The sequence below is a fragment of the Copadichromis virginalis genome, linkage group LG1 (genome assembly GCF_057382275.1).
Source record: "Copadichromis virginalis isolate Kocher_CV1m ecotype Utaka linkage group LG1, C_Virginalis_male_GT1.1, whole genome shotgun sequence".
NCBI classification, from domain to species: domain Eukaryota; kingdom Metazoa; phylum Chordata; class Actinopteri; order Cichliformes; family Cichlidae; genus Copadichromis; species Copadichromis virginalis.
In genome coordinates this window covers 5,191,149-5,211,536 of record NC_140618.1, presented here as the reverse complement: position 1 = coordinate 5,211,536, position 20,388 = coordinate 5,191,149, and the positions used below count along the sequence as shown (strand labels likewise).

The 20,388-nt window shown below is 37.8% G+C and overlaps 1 protein-coding gene across 1 annotated transcript; it reads right to left on the bottom strand.

Moving 5' to 3' along the window:
- Positions 1-1,167: 1,167 nt before the first annotated feature.
- LOC146718195 (adhesion G protein-coupled receptor G5-like) lies at positions 1,168-19,516 on the bottom strand. The gene is made up of 15 exons (XM_085464709.1): positions 19,201-19,516; positions 14,430-14,469; positions 13,168-13,289; positions 9,934-9,997; positions 9,572-9,713; positions 9,059-9,175; positions 8,190-8,312; positions 7,963-8,008; positions 7,687-7,781; positions 5,741-5,862; positions 5,362-5,630; positions 5,195-5,291; positions 3,980-4,109; positions 3,437-3,584; positions 1,168-2,347 (listed from the first exon to the last, which is right to left on the bottom strand). Exons 1-15 carry the CDS (start codon positions 19,514-19,516, stop codon positions 2,253-2,255), a joined length of 1,926 nt encoding a protein of 641 aa, XP_085320835.1. The 3' UTR covers positions 1,168-2,252.
- Positions 19,517-20,388: the final 872 nt, after the last annotated feature.

Sequence of the window (20,388 nt, the reverse complement as noted above, 5' to 3'; positions counted from 1 at the left end):
CCACTTGCACTTGCACAACAATCATCTGATTTCAGCTGAGTTTGTGTGCTGGAGGAGGAAAATGCTGGCTCAGTTTGCAGCGTGAATATTGACAATACTTTTACTTTTATTGTACAAAAACGAGAGTGTAATGGTGAAGTGAAGACTACATCCAGGACAGAAACAACTGCATTATACTGATAACTGAACTTCTTTCTTTGCGAGCACGTGCATAGCCAGAGTGCTAACTCTAAGCTAGCCAAAAACACAGAGTTATGTTAAAGCTGAGTAGATGCCGATCCCAGCTCAGCAGTCAGACTCTGAACTTCTAACAGCTAACAAAAACAATGATGAGCAGTCAGGGTGCAACCTCCATTTCTACCTGTTCATATTTCAACACAGAATCACTGTGTGCTGTCAAATTTGTGTTTATACCTAAATAATAAGAGAAAGATCATATCTGACTTCATTAAGATGGGATTTGTGTTGGTGTGTGGGACTGTAGCCTGTAGGTTTATATTATTAACTGATAATTATGAGACAGTGTGTTTCAGATCAGAGTTACAAACCAAATAATTCCGTAAGATAAGATAATATAATATAAACCTTATCCCATAAGTGGCAAATTTTCTTGATAACGTACTGCATTACTTTTTAGAAAGGTTTTCTGTGTTACATGTGTAATACATTACTTATTTCTTTTGAGCAATGACCCCAACACTGATCACAACAGATGATAAATACCTCCAACTTTTACAAACATTTGACCACTCAGCATGTAATTAATTTGCACAAATGTGTCTTTGATATGTTGCTTAGAGATGGTGGTGACTCTCAAATCAGAGTCAATGAGAACCCAATGAGACTTGGTATCAAATTGATAGCAATAATGGAATTGCTAAAATGATCTCAATTACCATCCCTACTTGAAAAGCTTTTTTAAAAGTCAGGCTTTTTCATTTACCACTTGCAAAATCAGTATTCACATGGCAGTCTTTTAAAGGTTTGTCTTTATAGTTGCAGCTGGAAATAGTATCTTTACATGTAAAATAGTTTAAAACATCAGCAAGCAATATAATGACTGCAATCATAAATAAACATTTCAGTGAAATGTTGTAAATCAGGTATGTCAACTCAAATTTAGTCACACAAAGATGCCACACTGGAAAAAATGGCCCTCCAAAAACAAGAAAAAAAACCTTAATACAAAAATAGAATGAAGCTGCACAATTTCCAGTTTTTATTGTTTATATTGACATGATAGCCTCTGGTAAACTCAGATACAGATACATGCTTAGATAAGCAAAATAGTACTGAAAGTATTCACAAATGCATTTTATATATGTAAGAAGACACACCTGAAGATATATTTAAAAATCTCACATAAAATATGATATGCAGTAATTATCTAGATAACAATACCAGAATATCAGAATTACAAATGTCAGAGCTCTACACAACTAAAACTAAGATCAGATCCTTATGCATTGTATAAAAGTAGAATAGATGACTTGACAGACAATGAACCAGGACCAATCAGGACAGAAAGATCAGGTCAGATCAGGATTTTCTGCAGAAATTATTCTCTCAGTTTCACCATTTCACAATTTTCACAGAATTGCCCTTCATAGAAGAAAAGAAACTTGAATAAACATCTTATCTAAACATAATATCTTGGAAAGATAAATCCCTCATCCCATTTCATTACACATGGTACATGGTTATACATGCAGACAATCTAAAGCCAAAATTATAATGTGAAATTAGGCAGTTCCCTGACTTTTATGCTGATAATATTCAGCTCTACTGCTCAGAAGAGCAGTAGAGCTGAACAGTTTGGAAGTCCATAAACTGTCCTTTTAAAAACTGACTTTAAAGCTTTGAATCATGACGCTCCTGCCTATATTTCTGATCTCTTAGAACCTCCCACTCCTTCTCGCAGCCTGAGATCATCTAATCAAAGGCTGTTGGTAGTTCCCCAAACACGTTTTAAAACCAGAGTTGATAGATCTTTTAGAGTGGTGGCCCCCAGGTTGTGGAATTCTCTCCCTCCAGAATTTTATTTATTCTTTTAAACATCATCTTAAGACTCACTTATTTAGATTAGCTTTTAATTAGATTTGTACTGTATGTTTGATTGTACTGTTTTATGTTTATGTGTTTTATATTATTGTGAAGCACTTTGTGGTTTTTATCCTGTGAAGATTGCTATATAAATCAATAAAGTAAAGTAAAGTAAAGTAAATTCCATGAACACACTTCTCGAACTCTTGTTATTTGCTGTTGATCATCTTACCGGAGGAAGTTGCTTCAGCTGATTTTTTAAGCCTTCTTAATGAACATACAAACCACAGGAAGATGAAAAAACCTGCAAGGCAAACAGAAGAGAGAGCAAGAGAGAGTTAAATAGAGGAGGTTTGGACAGTGAGCCAGACATACAAATCATGCAATAAACCTGATATTTCAACAGTGTCAGATTGCTGTTTATCCATAGATGGTAAAAAACAAAAACAAACAAACAAAACACACCCCAACAGAAACAGTTGTATTGAAATCTGCTAAAAATAGAACCATCTATTTGATAGTACAGTGGCTTGGAAAAGTATTCGCCCCCCTTGAACTTTTCCACATTTTGTCACATTACAGCCACAAACATGAATCAATCTTATTGGAATTCCACGTGAAAGACCAAGTTTTTTCATTTATCTTTAGGCATGAAAATGATTTTTGTACTTCTATGTGCATTTTTAACTTCATTTTTTTAAACATGTAATTTTTTCCTTTTTCTTTTTTTAACATGGCAGGGTATGGAGTGACGTGACACATCAGTGTCCAGTGTAGTGGTTAATGTGCACGTAAACCATCAACAATGACACAAATACAAGAAAACAGCCTTCGAATAGCTGTCCACTGTAGTCACTAGTATGCATGAAAGGGTTAAATATGCATTTTCTGGTCATTTCAACTTTTATTTCAACCATCTATTTTCACAGCCACATATCTAATTTAGATTCACTGGGGGACTGGATTTTATCTGAGCTTTGACAGGTAGGGTATGCCCCGAACTGCTTGCCAGTCCATCACAGGACTAATATAAAAGTCTTTTTTATAATGTCATACAGTATTCTTGCAAAAGACCCATCATACCCAACTGATGTGACCACAACGGAATCCTAACCCATATTTTGGGAGTCACTAGTGGTTATTTCATATTAAAACCACCAAATCTGAAAAAAGTTCAGATCTGATCCTGTAGAATCGGCTGATTTAAATGAAGTCATGCATAAATACGTTTGGCCTTTTAAAAACTGCGATGAAATTAAGTTTACATTCATTTCACTTGTTAAAATCCACAATTATTTTCTGTTATTTTGGTTAGATTTAGTAGTAATTTTTGATTGAACACACACAAACACACACACAGAAGAACTAAATGAATGAAACACAATATACAGACCTTGCAATGAGTTCAGGAGACAGAAAAGGTAGAGGGAAATGTTGGTCAGGTTACTGAACGAGAAGAAGACCAGGCCCCAGGTAATGCCGAGCAGAGCGCAGACACCCAGCAGGGGAAAAATTGCTTGCTTGGCGTTTTTGTGGCGAAGCTGTCCAAAAACAAAATGACACAAGACACAGCAGATTAGAGACAAAATCTGAAACTAACAGAGGCCTTCACATGTGTTTTAAAGGTAATGACAGGAATTCTTCAGTATTTTTTTTTTTGTTGTTATTTATTTTTTATAGACACTGTAATGGAAATTAGGTTTTAGGTACTGAAATATTACTGGAATGTAAACAGTTTATTTAAAAATCCACATTGAACCATTTCTCATGCAAAGAAATGAAAATTATCTCGAAAAACCAGCAGTCCTTGTTGTTAAGACCAGTTCATTGTTGGCGGGCTTATCAAAGGATACAATTTTGTGGAAGGATTTGGAAATTACTATAAATATCAAAGGTTGAAGTTTATTTAAAAAAGGATTACAAGAATAACTCATACCTCTTTGTTATACCCAACATTCAAAACACGTTTGACTGTCACCATAAACATGATCATGTTAAAGAGGAACACCATGGTGAACAGTCCAGTAGTAGTGACCGCCTTCACTGTTTCATTAGATATATAGCATCTACAAAGAAAGAAAACAGACAGTGATTTCATCTCACACAGTTATATGTTTATATATATATAGTGCTTTCGGTTCGGTATGCATATGTATTGAACAATACAAAATTTTAAATTTTTTTTATAAACGTTTCTTCTGACGATGCTGTCTGTGTTGAGAGCTCAGTGGATCTGCGTTCGACTACTCCGCCTAGGCTGCACTGTCGAGCGCAGATCCACTGAGCGCAGGGCAAGCTAGCAAGACAGAAGCTAAGCTCGTTGCAACATGGCAAATTTAATCTCCCCCACCCTCATTCAGATCTGGCGTTTGGAACTATTTTGGTCTTCATGTGACGTATGACCCTGAAGGTAAGCGCGTCATGGACAAAAGTAAAACAATATGTCGGATGTGCCACGCAATGCTCAATTACATGGGTGGGAACTACTGCGTTAGTGCAGTTTGCTCGTTAACGTGTTGATGCCGTCTAGCCCCACGCACGGGGCGATCCGCGGTAGCTCGTTAACGGAGATTTGCTGTGTTGTGGCGTTAATGTCATTTCAACGAGATTAACCTGAAAGCACTAGTGGGAACACAATGAATATGACTGCACATTTATGCCGACATCATCCTAGTGCAAAGACAAGTGGAAGCAGACAAAAACAACAAGCACGCATGCTACAAATTTTACCCGAGTCATTTAGACAGTCGTTAGCACATGATTCTCCTTATGGGGACCTGATATGTTTAATATGCTGCTGAGAATATAGCTCAGAAGAAGCGTATAGTATAGCTTTTATTTTGGAAAGAGCCATTTCTCTGTAACAAACTCTCTTTTCCAAAGATGAGTGATTTCTCGATCAGATAGATTTATTATTTTATCCCTTTGTTGTTCCAGCAACATTAAATTTAAAAACTGTACTTTTGACTTAAAATATATATTTATAATTTTAATAAATGACAAATTAAAAAAGCATGAACATTTTTTTTATCGAAAAAACATCAAACCGAACCGTGAATTTTGTGTATCGTTGCACCCCTAATATATATATATATATATATATAGAGAGAGAGAGAGATGAATGACTCTGTGTAATAAATATTTTCCTCACATTTTCATGTCATCATAGTTTGATCTGTCTAGAGGGACATGGCCATAAAAGCCTCTGTCTGTGATAACCACCACTGACACAATGACTGCAGGAACACCTGAAACACAAAAAATGATTAGTCACGCACAAGATTGCTGACTGCTTCCTGTTTGAAGGATTCCACTTACCCCATCCCACCACACTGAGTTTGAGAATGTATCTGCTGACAGAAATGTTAAAGATTTTGACTAAGAGAAGGTAGAGGTGGAACCCCTCCAAGGCCATCCAGGTGAAAGTGGCCAACAGGGAGTAGTGAAGGGCAAGAGCCATGTAGAAACAGAGCCAAGTGGAGGGGTGTGCTGCCACTGCCTGACTGGGCAGGAAGTGCAGGTTGAGGAGGATCAGGGCGATGACGAGATTGATGTGGATGTTCATAGAAACATCTTTTCTGAGCATCCTGTTGGATAGAGAAGAAGGGATCTATTGTAAATGACAACTTTCTTTGTCATATTTGATTGAAAAATATGTTGATGGGGAAAAAAACAAAAACAAAAAACCACAAATTACCTGTTTGTGATGAAGAGTAAAACAGTGATGATCAGAGTAAAGAGAGACACGCTACAGCCAATCACAGAAATGTATGCTAATATCTCAATTTCTTTTTTTGAGACGTGCACAGAAGGAGACGTCTGTGGAGCAAATACACTTTCACATTATTTGTTCACATTATTAGTGGCACAAAATTGAGGTTTTTAGATGTTTTAAGTTTAGTGAATCCTAAAAATGGGGCGGTTATTTATTTAAGATAGTTTTTTTTAAATGTATTCATTTTACAAAATGTTTAAGTTTAGCCTTTTTAACTTTAATAACAATATTTCAGACCTAACTGCTTTTGTTACAATTGGCAAGTTAACTGGCATATTAAATCACCTCTGCTGTTTTTAACAGAAAGCTAATTAAATGTTACTGTATCCGTTATAATAAACTCACAACTTTTATTCCAGTAGCTGGTGTGTAGGGGTCATTAGCTTGTTGCCTGACCCAAGCTTTAGCTGTCAGACAGAGTGCCTCACATTTGACACTGTAATGCATAGGTACACCGTGAATGCAGTCAGCTCAATGACTGCAAGGTACCACATCATTCCACGCTTGAGTATGAGCTGCGTGGACCTTTTCCATGTTTGGTATTCTTGTACGTTGCCTCCATTTTGTTCTTGCCTGTCTGAAGGACACTGGACCTCATTTACTAATATTTGCATATAAATGTTCTTACCCTGGCTAGGGCTGCCACAAACGATTATTTTGATAGTCGACTAGTCACCGATTATTTTTGCGATTAGTCGACTAATCAGATCATGCATCCATTGGACGTAAAACCTACAGCTTATTGCACCAGCAGCATCTGCTCTTATATAACTATCATTAGCTTACAGCTTTAAGTGTTTAAGGTATGTGCTAACTAAAAAAGACAAGATGTTAGTTTATTACATTTTAATGAAATTTGCAGATTGTTTCGGTGGAGTTTAATAAACTCAGCCGTCTGCTCCTTGCTATCTAAAATATAACAGGACACCGGAGTAAATTCTCAGCATCTCACACTTCTGATAATCAGCTGTCTGCTTGACGTTTATTCAGCTGTGTAAAAACTGTAACTTTAATCTCAGCCAAACCGATTTACTCAGGAACAAATAAAATACTAAAAAAAGCCAAACAATAACATTTTTAAGTTATCTAAGTGACTCATATATGTTTAACCTGAGTAGCGAAAGACAGCGGTGGGTTTGAAAACTGTTTGCTGGGAGGCCAGTGTTCTCACCGGCGCTAGTGAGCCTTGCCCCCGGCTAGCTATCGAGCTAGTGGGTAACAGACGTCTCCGAAAACGTCGGAGTGTTTTTGAAAATATGTGGTGTCTTGATAAACTGAGCAGATATTTAAAGTTTACACAGCTACATTCTCGCCTGAATATATGTTAAACGTTTATTGTGTGACCCAGAAAGAATAATACCAGTAATATTCAAACTAACTAGCTGCTGCCATTGTTGGAAACTGAGCTGGGCTGCGCTATGAATTCTGGGACATAGCTTCTTCTTCGGGGTTAATGGCAGCTGGCATCCTTGTACATGCAGTGCTGCCATCTTCTGTTTCGGTCCGTTATTACACGCTTAAATCCTACTACTTATTCCTGCGTCTTTTGTGATCTTACAAAGCTTCAAACGACGCGTCGACTATTAAATTAGTCGGCGACGATTTTGATAGTCGACGTAATCGTAACTAGTCGACTAATTGTGGCAGCCCTAACCCTGGCAAACCTTCATAGCAAGCAATACTTGTTTAGTGTTTTCCTAAACTTTTGGATTTAACAAGCCTAACTGAGGCATGACAAAACTGTGATGTAATTCTTTTTAAAACTCTCCTTCTTATTTATTTATTTAAAAGATTTCTTAAATTACTGGCATAATTTTATGCCTTTTTTTGTTCATTATACTTTGTATATTAAAAAAGAATAAATCTACCATGAGCACGCCGAAGTATGTGAAATGGTCACAGGAACAGGTGACATTACTTTGACCATCAGTCCACCGAGTGCGACAGCCATCCGTACTGAAATCTGGTAAGTGAAACAAAAACAACTATTATCCATGAGATGCTGTCACCTCTTAATTATATCAGTTCACTCAGAAATCTGTAATGTTGAGTGAAACTAGAAACCCAGATGACTACAAATTTAAAAAAGACATAGTTATGGTACATATTACTTTTTATGAGAGACATCATGCTTGGTTACTCACTGTTTGTTGAAAAATTAAAGAACTGACAGGAGGGTTCCTGGGTTTTCTATGGCAAAAATAAACAGACATATAACAAAATAACTATTTTATATCTGTTTAGTGTTATGCATCTATATTTTTTTACTAACTTTTAGTAATAATAATAATTTACACAGACTTCCATAGTATTCAGGATTATATATCAATATGCAAGAGTGGAACAAGTGATGAAATGAAATTATAATTACATTTATATCCTTAAAGTTTATGGTGATGTTGACAGGATCCTTAAGACCTGATATTCGCTTGCCCTGCACACTCAGGATAACCAGTCTTCGCTCATATACATCATATAACACTCCCGCATCAGTCTAGAATGCAACACATACACCAGTTCATTTAAAAGTTTGTTCATAATGATTTTACGTAAGATTTTTATAAAATTCTAACTGCAAAAGGGGAAAGCAACTCAGAGATAATGTCGCACTGTTTTGAATCTGTCATTTACATCTTAGTAAAAACAAGAGGTTTGTCTTTTCCCATGTACTACTACTCTACCCCCTAAATTCAAATGTTTCTAAATTTGTATTGCTTTACATTTTGATTTACATAATACCAAAAGATCAACTTCTTGTGCATCACTGTGTTTGAGTAACTCTTCCTCTTTTTTCAAAACATAATTCAGCCTGCATGATGTGTAACACAACCCTTAACCCATTTACTTTTTTTCCTTTGTAATAATAATAAAGCAAATTATGTACAAAAATACTGAAAGGAATTCTGAATGAGTGTGAACTTGGCTAAAACTTGGCCAATGATATACAATCAATCACAAAAAAAATCTATGTGAATTTGCAGTTGGAGTTACGTGCAGAAATAAACTATAAACACTACAACAGTAAAAGATAAATCAGGTTTAAAAATGGTACCTGCTCACAAATCAAATAACAAGATAGCTCCCCAATACCCAGTCGAATCAAGTATCCATGGGATTCATTGGAACAAGCTTGATTTAGAACTCAAAACATATTTCATATTGACTGTGAGAAAATTGTGGAGAATTTTATACACAACAGAAGAAACAAAGTATTTTACAGAAGCCCATATGCTGCCCTACCCCATTTGTTTCAGGCAACTTAAACAAGGAGAACACAATCTTGTCCTGTTGTCCAATATCCAGAGTGCTTGGTAGCTGAACATGCACTTTGCTCTTGGGGACCTGACTCAATCCTGCCTATATCATTCCCAGAAACAGAGGGAGAAATATTGCATTTGAATACATGAAATAGTATGATAGAACTGTCACAGCTACTGCACAGTTGATGGTATTTAAAAGGCTTTTTGAAGTATTAATAGCAAGGAAATTTAGAAATGGAAATTTGTTCAGTGATGTAATAATTGATAAGAAAATAATATGACCTGCAAATTGTGCTCAAGGCAATGTCAATCAAAGCAGTAATCAGTAAAAGTCATCATCTGAGATCAAAGTGTGTGTACACATTGTTTAAATATCGTCTAACAGTTGTTCAGATATTTCAGCCCAAGCCAAAGAAATGATTGGACGTGGTTAGTATTGCTCCCAAAAAGTGAAAACAGCAGTGTCAATCCTTTCTGTCTTTTGGGTTTTTACCTCATTGTCACTGGCATAAATTTCAAGGCCTGTAAAGGAACCAGTGGGTTTGAAGAGGAGAGCCACAAAATTGCCTGAAGATATATTTATGACTCCTTTTACTGGAGTTTCTTCTAGAATTTTTTCTAGGCTCATCAAGGCTCTGGTGGAAAAGGACAAGAATAGTTCATCACAAGTATTATATTAGTTTACACCCTGTCATCGATTCAATAACACAAAAATATTCTTAATATTACCAAATTCTTCATTTTTAATGTAAAGTGTTTTACAAATTGCACTCACCCACCACACAAATGTTCAAACACCAAATTCTGACAAACTGAAAAAAAAAATCATGTATTTAGGGTAAATAAAATGCTTACTCAGCAGGGTTTGTTTGGGTTGAACCATCCAGGATGTTTGTTGTATACCTCATACAGCAGCTGGCTGTAAAGTAATTAAAGGAAACAATTTAAATAAATTTTTCATGGGGGTATTACGTTTCAGCTCAAAATAGACATTATTCATTGTATCATGAACTTTTAGCCATAGACTACTTTGTGCAAAAGAAGTAAATGGACTGGTTCTGGTTCTGGTTCTTCTCACCTACCTAATGGAATAGTCCAGGGGTGAGTGGACTATTTAAGCGGGTGAACGCAGGTGTTCAGGAAGGAAGGACCAGGTCAGTGTAGCTGTATGGAGTTTGACCTTAATTTCCGTTGATTTAAGTTTAGTTATGTTTATTTGAACTGAGTTAATTATGGAGTTGAGTTTTTTTTTTAATTTATTTTTGTAAATATGGTTTGGTCACAAAATGGTGAATAAATCACTCGCTACACTGGACAGCATCTGTCTCATGCACTTCTTTGGCCGCTTAAGTCAAGTTCTACCACATTTGGTGGCAGCAGCAGTGGGTTTCCAGGCCAATTAATGAGTGGAGAAGATGTCTACCCAAGCAAAGAGAGGGCTTGTTCCAGAATGTGAAGCAGGTGATTTACAAGATGGCAGCGACCAACAAGGGGCAGTAAGTGGCTATATTGATGGACAAGAGAATGTGGCTGAATTGTCCAAACGTTTGCGAACTCTGATGCAACAGCAGGCTGAACTCGATGCTAAACTGGAGCAAGAGCACAAGCACCAGGAGGATAGATGCAGGCAAATCCGGCATCAGTTTGCCCAGGTTCAACAGCAGGTGCAGCAGGGCAACCAATAGCGTCAGTTGCTTGAAGTTCAAGCATCTACATCTGCGTCTTCAAGAGGACCTACTCCAGAACCATCTTCCAGCACACAAGAATCAAATAAGTTTGACTTGGAGCCAGTACATCAACCCAGTGAAGCACAGCTTTCAACACTGATGAGACATTCAGACTGGAAGGTGCCAAAAATTCAACCTGACAGTGAAGGTAAGGACATTGAACATTATTTGATCACATTTGAAAGAATTACTAATTGCCACGAGATCAGTGGGCTCTTCACCTAGCACCACTGCTAACTGGGAAAGCTTGTTCCGCCTATGTAGCTATGGATATTGATGACACTATGGACTATGCAAAAGTAAAGTGTGCTGTCTTGCAGAAGTATGAAATAAGTTTTGACACCTATCGAATGAGGTTTTGTTCTAGTACTTTTGGAGAAGAGGGAACCCCAAAGACGAACGATCAAATTGGATATTCCATTGTTATGGAACAGTTTTTCAAGGTTCTGAATCCTGATATGCAGATGTGGTTTAAGGAACATATCCTAAAGACTTCCAAGCACGCAGCAGAACTGGCTGAAGCTTTCTTAGCAGCTTGTCGACCATCAAAAGACTTCATTCAAGCTAGGTTTTTTTTTCCAACATGCCATCGAACGAGTTAGGTGGTGGAACTGACTTAAACGCTAAGCACACATGACAGAACTGGTATAACTCAGATCCTGCCAGATCTGAGACAAAAAATAAAACCAATAAAACATGTCATTTGTGTGGTCAAATAGGTCATCTTAAAGCTCAGTGTACAAAGATGTCTGTTAGTAAAAATTACATTTGTTCTGCTAGACAAACTGAAGTCAGTGAGAATCACAAAAATGAATTTGAATGTCAGCAACATGAGCCATCAATTGGGGTACTTGTTTTTTTTTTTTTTGTTTTTTTTTTTTGTTTTTTTTTGCCTGTCCCATTTGGTTCTTTTGCCATCAGAATTGTTGTCTAAGGCAAAGAAAGATGCCCAATGAATTTACTTTACCAAATGGACCACCCCAGCCTTGCCGTATTGGTCTATTTGATTCACCTTTGCTTTTATTGTTTATTTTAATTTCTTTTGCTGAACACGGGACAGACTTGACTGGGGAAAAGAAAAGGGAGAAAGAAAGAGGGAAAGAAAAAGAGCGGGGAAGAGGGACGGTGATAAAGGGCAAAAACCAACAAAACAAACAGACAAAAAAATATATATATCAATGACCTGGATCACCTGTTGAGAAAGAAAAAAGAGAAAACAAGCAAAGAAAAAGAGAGCAATATAATAAACAGCAGAGCTCATGGGCAGTGACGTGCCCGTGAGCTCCGCTGGCAGCCAGCTGTGCCAGAGTGACCGAACCTCAGGCCGAGAGAGCCCCAGGCTCCAGGCCCCGACAAGCAGCCACCAGGAGTGAGCCGATGGGTACCTGGATGCCCATCCATCCACCCTTGTCTGAGGGCGTCTGCCACTGGCAGCGAAAGTGGTGGGGGGAGATAGGCCTCCACAGTGAATGTGTGCTGTATTCATGGTGATAAGGTATCGTACCCAATTGCTGAGGTTGCAATTGAAGTTGAAGGCCAGTGTTACACTCTTTCAGTGGGAGTGCTGCAAACTCTGCCTTATCAAGTGGTGTTGGGCCGTGATCTTCCAATATTTACAGAGCTAATAACCAAGCATTCATGTCAGGCTGAAGCAGTTGAAAGTTTGTTAGCGGTCACAAGGTCAAAAGCAAAGGAGCAACAGGTTAATGCTTTGGGTTTGGATGAATTGCCTTTTGCAAATGAGGATGCGCCATTGGACGAGTCTAGCACTCATTCTAAACCAAAAAAGAGCACGTGACAGAGAAGACATGAAAAGGTGAAGAGAACAAGAGTAGCTGAACACATTTTATATCCTTTGAAGTCCGAGGCTCTCCCTAGTGCTAGTGAGGTTGCTTGGCTACAGAAAGAGGATTTAACACTTGAACCATTGTTCTCTAAATGTGTTCCAGAGGCAACTAAAGTTGAGGGAAGGAAGGAAGTGTTTGTGGTTAAGGAAGATTTGGTTACCACAACCAGGGCTAACACAGAGAGAAAGACAACCCTTCACACTCACATTTTTACCTATGCCTAATTTAGACTCACCAATTAACCTAGGCCAATGCATATATTTGGACTGTGGATGAAAACCAGAGTAACTGGAAAGAACCCACCAAAGCATGGAAGAACAAGCAAATGCCACACAGAAAGGTCCCACAGTGAATTCAAAACCTGGGGTTTCTGCTGTGAAGCGACAATGCTAAGCATTGCACCACGCTGCCACCCTAATAAATAAAGAATATTTATGAAATTCATCTAAAACTTGTCCCTGTCTCTTCTCAGTTTACTTAAGATAAAGTTAAGAGAAATGCATTAAACCACTTACAGAATGTTTCATTACAAACTGAACTGCAATAATTGCCACAGGAAGCTCCTGATACACAGCTCCAGGAGAAGCTTCCATGAGATACAAAAGACAACAGCCACCAAAGCATGCAACATGTTATCCTGGGGAAATGGAGAGAATCAGTTTAGAACAACAACAACAACAACAACAAAACACCACTTATTCATTTATAGTTACATGTTTTTTATCAAGGTGAATAGGCCTTGTGATAAACTTCATCATCATCAGTCCAATGTGAAGAGCATCGGTTTATATAACTATTACCCCAATTTCAATTATAGCTGGGCCACTGTGTTAAATGTAAATGTAAACAAAATGCAGTGATTTGTATTATAAATATACATTTGATTATAAATATGAACCCATATTTTATTCACAATAGAACGCACACAAAACATCTAACAATTTTAAGCTCAACATTTTAAGAAAAAAAATAAGGTAATTTTGAGTTTGATGGCAGGAACCCTTCTCAAATAGTTGGGACAGGCTCGGGTGCAAGGTGCAAGATGCTAGAATGCCATAAAGTGGCAAGCATAGTATACAGGAACATTTGTGCCGAGCATGACCTGAAGGCCCCAGGGTCAAAATGGGACGAGCTTCCCTAGTGTGGTTGAAAATGACCAAGCTATGATCCACCGCACCGCAGCAATTTCCTAATGTTGTAAACCTGCTCAACATTTGGCAATAAAACCCTTTCTGATTCTGATTCTGATTCTATATATAAGATGTTATTGTTTATATTGAAAATTTGATACAATTGCCTTCTAACATCAAACAGGCAAAGAATTGGCGTGTTAATTAAAAAAAGAAAACATTAGGAATAGTGAGGCAGGGTACTTTTGCATTTGTGTTTCAATAAGATTGCACAGTTTCCCCTTACTGCACATGTCAGTAAGAGAATTAGCAAAATATTTATCTGAATGTATCCTTATTTAAATGAAAAATGTTTTGGATGTGGAATACTCATCCAATGGAATGGAATATATGAAAATAACAATAGCAACAACTACAATAATCATAATGATAATGATTATTATATTCATAGAAAAATATGTTTAGAAAAAACATGCATGTAGAAACCCCCACAATCTTACTGCCATGTACCTTTGCAAAAATCATAAATAGGCAACTTTTAGTCCTGATATTCATATTTATTTTGTGTTCTTAAACTAGCATTAAACAGATTAAATACTTAATAAAGAAAGCATCTCTAACATAAAGAGAACAAAAATGAAGCATACCCTTGCATGATGCTAGATGCCCTTGTAGAATTCATTTCCCCTGAAAAGTTAATGGAACACGAATTATGTAACAATTGGAAAAAAAGAAAATGAGTAAACTGCTGTCTTTGACAATGTTTTCTGTAAATTTATAAAAAATGACGTGTAAATGACCTGAGACATTATAATGTCTGTTTTCAGCTACACAAAAACTTGCCTCCTATTAATGTCAGAAAGGTTTCCAAGAACACATAGTAAAGGTAAATTTCTTAGATTCCATATATACCGTATTTTATGTGACTTTGACCTTTGATTGTACTTCTGATTATTTAGATACTTTTTGCATTTAAGAAATGCTTTCTTTCAGTTCAATTCATTTTATTTGTACAGCACCAATGGCCCTTTTATATTGTAAAGTAGACAATTATACATATGATGCTTGACATAGAAACAGTTTATTTTAAAAATTAAATTTCAATATGGCACGGACATAAAATCAAATGATTTAGTTGTTGTTTTTGGACAGATGTTGAATGTAGTTCAACTTAAGACCTGTGTTTGTTCTCATTTGAATATTTATTATTGCTCATTGATAAGCCAAAAGCATTTCTTATCTAATTTCTCGATGAATCGATGAAATAATTGATAGATTACCATAATAATTAATCTGCAGCCCTACTCAGAATACTAAACATCAAGAGGGCTCATCCCCTGCACCACCATCCAGTGATAACGTTAGCTGAACAAACTTGTCCAACACTAAACGCACTTTGAATATGGAGAATCAAACAATCACACAAATACAAATAGGATTGCAACCTCCTTGAATTAACAACAACAAATGAAAATGAATCAGTGGCAGCCTGGTGGCTCTTTTTAATGTTTTCACATTCTCCAGCAGATTATAACTGGTGGATGCCCAGAACTTGAGGCTCTTGAACACTCATGACCACTTTTGATCACACTGCAATTGCACAGACCGCCTGATAGCCACCATTCTGCAAAGAGTGACAGTCTGACCTGGACTGATTGCAGTCCCTCTCAGAGAGATTGCTGGAAGTTTGCAAGTAACTTCTTTGTAATTTAGAGAGAATCTCCAGACAGATTTCAATCTGTATTCCTGCAGCCAGGTGTATTTGTATGGCATTTGTATTGTGGTTGTAATCCTTTAGAACAGGAAGGATGTTGAATGGACATCTAATAATTAAATGTCACATTGATATAAGTTACGTTAAATGAGAATTTCGGCTGTAGACGTAATTTTCAGTGAATTATCACAGCAAGCTTGACTTCATTCAGTTGCCGATTGATAGCAGGATATCTGAAGTAAGTGCTAAAAGTTTACTTTTTAAGGAATATGTGTAGTGCCATTGTCTTTCAGTATTGTGTCTTGTGGTGGTTGTGCCTAACAAACTTCCATTACATTATGTTAGATCTAGAACCTAGACACAGAAGAGACAAGTCAGAGGAAAATAAGGATACTAAAACTAAAAATTAGTCTAAGGAGATCATATTTGGGATGCAACAATGAGTTTTATGTTAAAAAACCGAGGATGCACTGTCCACTTCCTCACTAAAAAAGGCATCAATAAGTAAACCGCAGTTACACATAAACTAGTACTGGACACATAAAAACACATACGACGAAATACTCTAATTCAATACACTAAAGGACAATACACAAAGCTAAAAGAGCTCTCTAATATAAGGACAACAACATGATAGCCTACCCTTTTTGGATCTCATTGTAGAAATGATTTCACCTGAAAACAATCCAGAACACACCTGATGTGACAGCAGGAAAAATGCAAATGAGTAAATGATGATGGCATCGATGATACAGTATACTATAATGTATACCTTTTGTAATGAATAAAAGACATCAGACTTCTTGTTCTTATTAATTAGAAAGAATTATTATACAAGAAATAAAAAAACATGAAAAGTAAGTACCTAAATTTTCAAATGAAAAATGAGTGTGACTGATTGAAAATCATAAAACAACTGAGAAACATTTTATCAATACAGGTTATATTGATCTATCTTATGTATGAAATATTATGAGTTGTAGCTTACAGCTACTGCATATATTTTAATGATACCCAACCTACGTAATGCTCTTTAAATGCTCTACGCTACATCTTTACCTGACTAAATCTAGTCCAACTGAATCCATGTGATGGCAGGGACACACATATGACCCCCAAGGTAAACTAATACAGCTATGTACTGTAGCATGTATTTATTTACTAATTACTAATTTCATAACCATATTTGTGAATGTAAATTTGAACAAATGGGATTCTGTAATATTTATCATACGAGGAAGTCCCTGTTGTTTAAATGTCAACAGAACGTCAACACTTTCCAAATTCAGCTACACGCGTGCTTCCAGCTCCACGTTTTCTCCCGCTGCACCTGGAAGCACACGTGAGCTGTGACGCATTTATACAGCTGTATTTTACATATCACCGTGACAGGTTTGTCAAGTAGCTTCTGTCAATCATTCCGATGAACCCGATAATATAACTACTTTTCACTGTTTTTCCGTTAATGTTAAAGTATAAATGTACCCTAAATTATTAAAATGTGAATATTTTAAAATGAGAATCAATTCTAGAGAATAAATATCTGGTATCGGAGGAATCGATATTCCAGTATTTATCTGCACACCATTATCCCACAGACTGAAAGTTGATGTATCCTTTGACCTACAGACCCGAGCGAGGATATATTCATGTATATTCATGTGTTACGGGCCTCCTGAAACTACTCTTGTGTGAGTGTGGTGTTCTCTCTGCCGCCTCCTCTCTTGCGCCACCCCTCTGTCTCTCTCTCACTCTTCTCTCTTCCCAGGACACAGCTGCTGTTCATTGGGCTTGTTTACCACCTGGGCCCAGTCACCAATCACCTCTCTGAGGTCATAGAAGTTGGGGATGAACTGGATGAGGCAGGGTGGTATTCTCTGGTGTCTCCAGATTGTGTCAGAAGAGAGCCTATGGTGTGGAGTAGTGGGAGCAGTGGGGAGTAGTGGGGAGTGTAGCTGCTTCATGTGAGTAGTGTGAGCTTGTGGGCCTCAGCCGCAGTAAAGCTAGCTGCTGGTAGTGACATGATGGGCCTGTGGGCCCCTGGAAGTTCCTCCTCGTGATGTCGAGTTTTTTGTTTGGTTGTGTTCTTTGTTGTTGCGACCTTCTTTCTTTTTCTAGTGTAATTGGAAGAACGGCCTTGCCGGCTCTTCTAGTTAAGATTATCTATAATAAAAACTATTTTATTTACTAAACACCTCTGTTTTCCTATCCTTCTGTTTTGGACCCATTTGTTACCAGTCCCCACACACACACCCCTAGAACACATGTAAATGCATTTTATCCAGCTCCTTCCAATTTAACAAAATGAACAAGACTACCTGAATAGCAGCAACCTCAACATGGTCTTTATCTTTAGACACATCCTCCTCTTCTGTGATCAAAGCCTCCATGGCTGTCAGCTGTTTACATCTGCTGCTCATTTTGTAAAACTCTATATGGTTTGCTCCTTTCCTGGTGAGTTTCCACTAAGTGTAGGTGGAGTTTGCCCACACAAGGGGAAAAGGGTCCCATCAAAAGTCAAAACAACCCTATTTTTGCAAGAGGTCAATAGGGAGTGTGTGTTTGTTTGTTTGTGGTGAAATATGTCTCACATTAGCTTTTGACACATCTGAACCCTTAAACCTGCACTTTTATTTAACTTTTAAAGTGGATCAATTTGACCTGCAACATAACAGCAGTGCTAAGGTCAGATTAATTAACTAAATCACCTAACAGTGCAATTCTCCTGTGTCACAAACCATGCATTTGCTGTTTGTGGAGGTGAAATCTCTTCACACATGATTCCACTTACAATATATACCGGATACAGTTATTCGGGGGTGGCTGTGGTTCAGGAAGTAAAATAGGTCACCTACTAATCTGAAGATTGATGGTTTGATCCCTGTCTCCTCCAGTCTGCATACCAAATATCCTTGGGAAAGATACTAATACCAAGTTGTCTGAGTGTCTTCTCTGTGTTCCGTTCCTTTGTTTCTCTGGTCTGTCATGCTTTCATGTTGTTTCTCTCTGGTCTCAGAATCAAGCCCACGTGTCTGAGTCTCTCTCTGTGTGTTAGTTCCTGTTTTACTGCAAACATTCTTGTTGCTCACAATAAATCAATTCATAAAGTTAAACATAAAGAGAAAAGGATGCTGTGTTTATTGTTATAACCACACAGGTAGTCTCACATAAATGTAAATGTTGTAATTTGATTATTTTAATAAACCATGTAACTTGGACGGATTCGATGCTGGCGTGACCACAGTGACCACAGTGCACACATCTGCTGTTGCTCACAGTGGTCCAAGGGACCGCTCAGGGAGTTTGTGCATTCGCTCAGACACATGAAAAATTAGAGGGAACATTGCTCTTCATAATATTATAACACTCCTATTTTGTTTCTTTTGTGTGCACCAAGGGTAGCTGGTGACTGCAGTACCACCTTCTCCCACTAGTTGGAGACAATTCCCCTCTCACACACTTCCACACTGTCTCCTCTCCTTTTCTTTCTTTTTCTTTAGTTTTCATTGCTTTATTTCCTATTTTTCATTGTTTTTACACCATTGTTTTTAAAAATTTTCACCCACACATCAACCTATTAACTCACTTCTCAAACATCTCTTTTTCTTTTTCTCCAACTGCTTTTCTAACTTTCAACTGGTTCATGCTGAACCCTTTCCCACAAAACCCTTCTCTGCCATCTAACACAACATACTTTTACCCACATTTCTTGACATAGTCAGATATTGCGCTTTGTCCCTGGAACGCCCGCTGGATCAAGCTTCCCTTTACATTCAGAGCATCCTCTGCAATGGCTTTCTTCCATTCCCGGCAGAAAAGTGCTAAAATACCGTCACTTAACCCATTGCGGTATGCGGAAATGATTATCAACAGTGGACTCGAACCACCATTCGTGTGATGGCCCAGAACCAAACACAGGCCTGGGGACTCGAACCCGAGGATTTTTCCTACAGAGACTCGAACTCCGGAGTCTGCAGGTACTCCACCACGGCCAGACAAAAAGTCTCCAGGACTGTACATAAGTTAGCTACAGCTCACCCATCTGCAGGAGTCCCCTCAGAGTCGAATGTCTCAGTGTTGGCTAAAACACACAGTCTAGAGGCTCCTCCGTTTCCTCACTTCAACAGGCGGGAGGACAAAGGTACCTTTTCCCTCAGGGGTGATGAGCCCGTCCCAGGAACCGTTGTTCACCAACCACATGGACCATCCTGTTCGTGATGCCATCCTGTTGTGGAAGTTTTCCATTCAATAATGCTTGCAGACAAATGGTGAGCGTAACTAACATCCTTTTATCAAAAAAGAACAAAAACCCAAGATCGGTGAGAGAAGGCATCGCGGGGCAAACAACTGGCAAAGTCTCTGCTGAACCTGGCACAGCCCTGGGTTTAAATACCTTCTACAGAAACAAAAGGCAGTTTTTTTGGGGTTTTTTTGCCTGTCCCGTTTGGCTCTTTTGCCATCAGAATTGTTGTCTAAAGGCAAAGAAAGATGCCCAACGGATTTACTTTACCAAACTGACCATCCCAGCCTTGCCGTAATGGTCCATTTGATTCACCTTTTATTGTTTATTTTATTTTCACTTACTGAATACGGGACAGACTTGACTGGGGGAAAGAAGGGGAGAAAGAAAGAGGGAAAGAGGAACAGCTGAGAAGAGGGACGGGGAGAAGGGCAAAAGACATAAACCAACAGAATGAGCAGAAAAAAAAATGCATATATCAATCACCTGGATCACCTGCTGAGAAAGAAAAAAGAAAACAAGCAGAAGAGAACAAGAGTAATAGAATAAACAACATCACAATGATATATGGGAATATGACAGTAAATACTAAATATTAAACATTATTGTGCAGCACATAAGATCAACAGAACACAGTGTGCTTTGAGGTAGG

What these genes read in the sequence shown, in the direction of transcription:
- LOC146718195 (XM_085464709.1), bottom strand. Translation starts at nt 19,516, where the DNA reads ATGTACAGTCCTGGAGACTTTTTGTCTGGCCGTGGTGGAGTACCTGCA. An exon ending in TAAACTTTAAGGATATAAAT is followed by an intron (nt 8,009 to 8,189) that starts GTAATTATAATT and finishes TTTTTGCCATAG; the next exon opens with AAAACCCAGGAACCCTCCTG. An exon ending in ACTCAGTGTGGTGGGATGGG is followed by an intron (nt 5,292 to 5,361) that starts GTAAGTGGAATC and finishes TTTGTGTTTCAG; the next exon opens with GTGTTCCTGCAGTCATTGTG.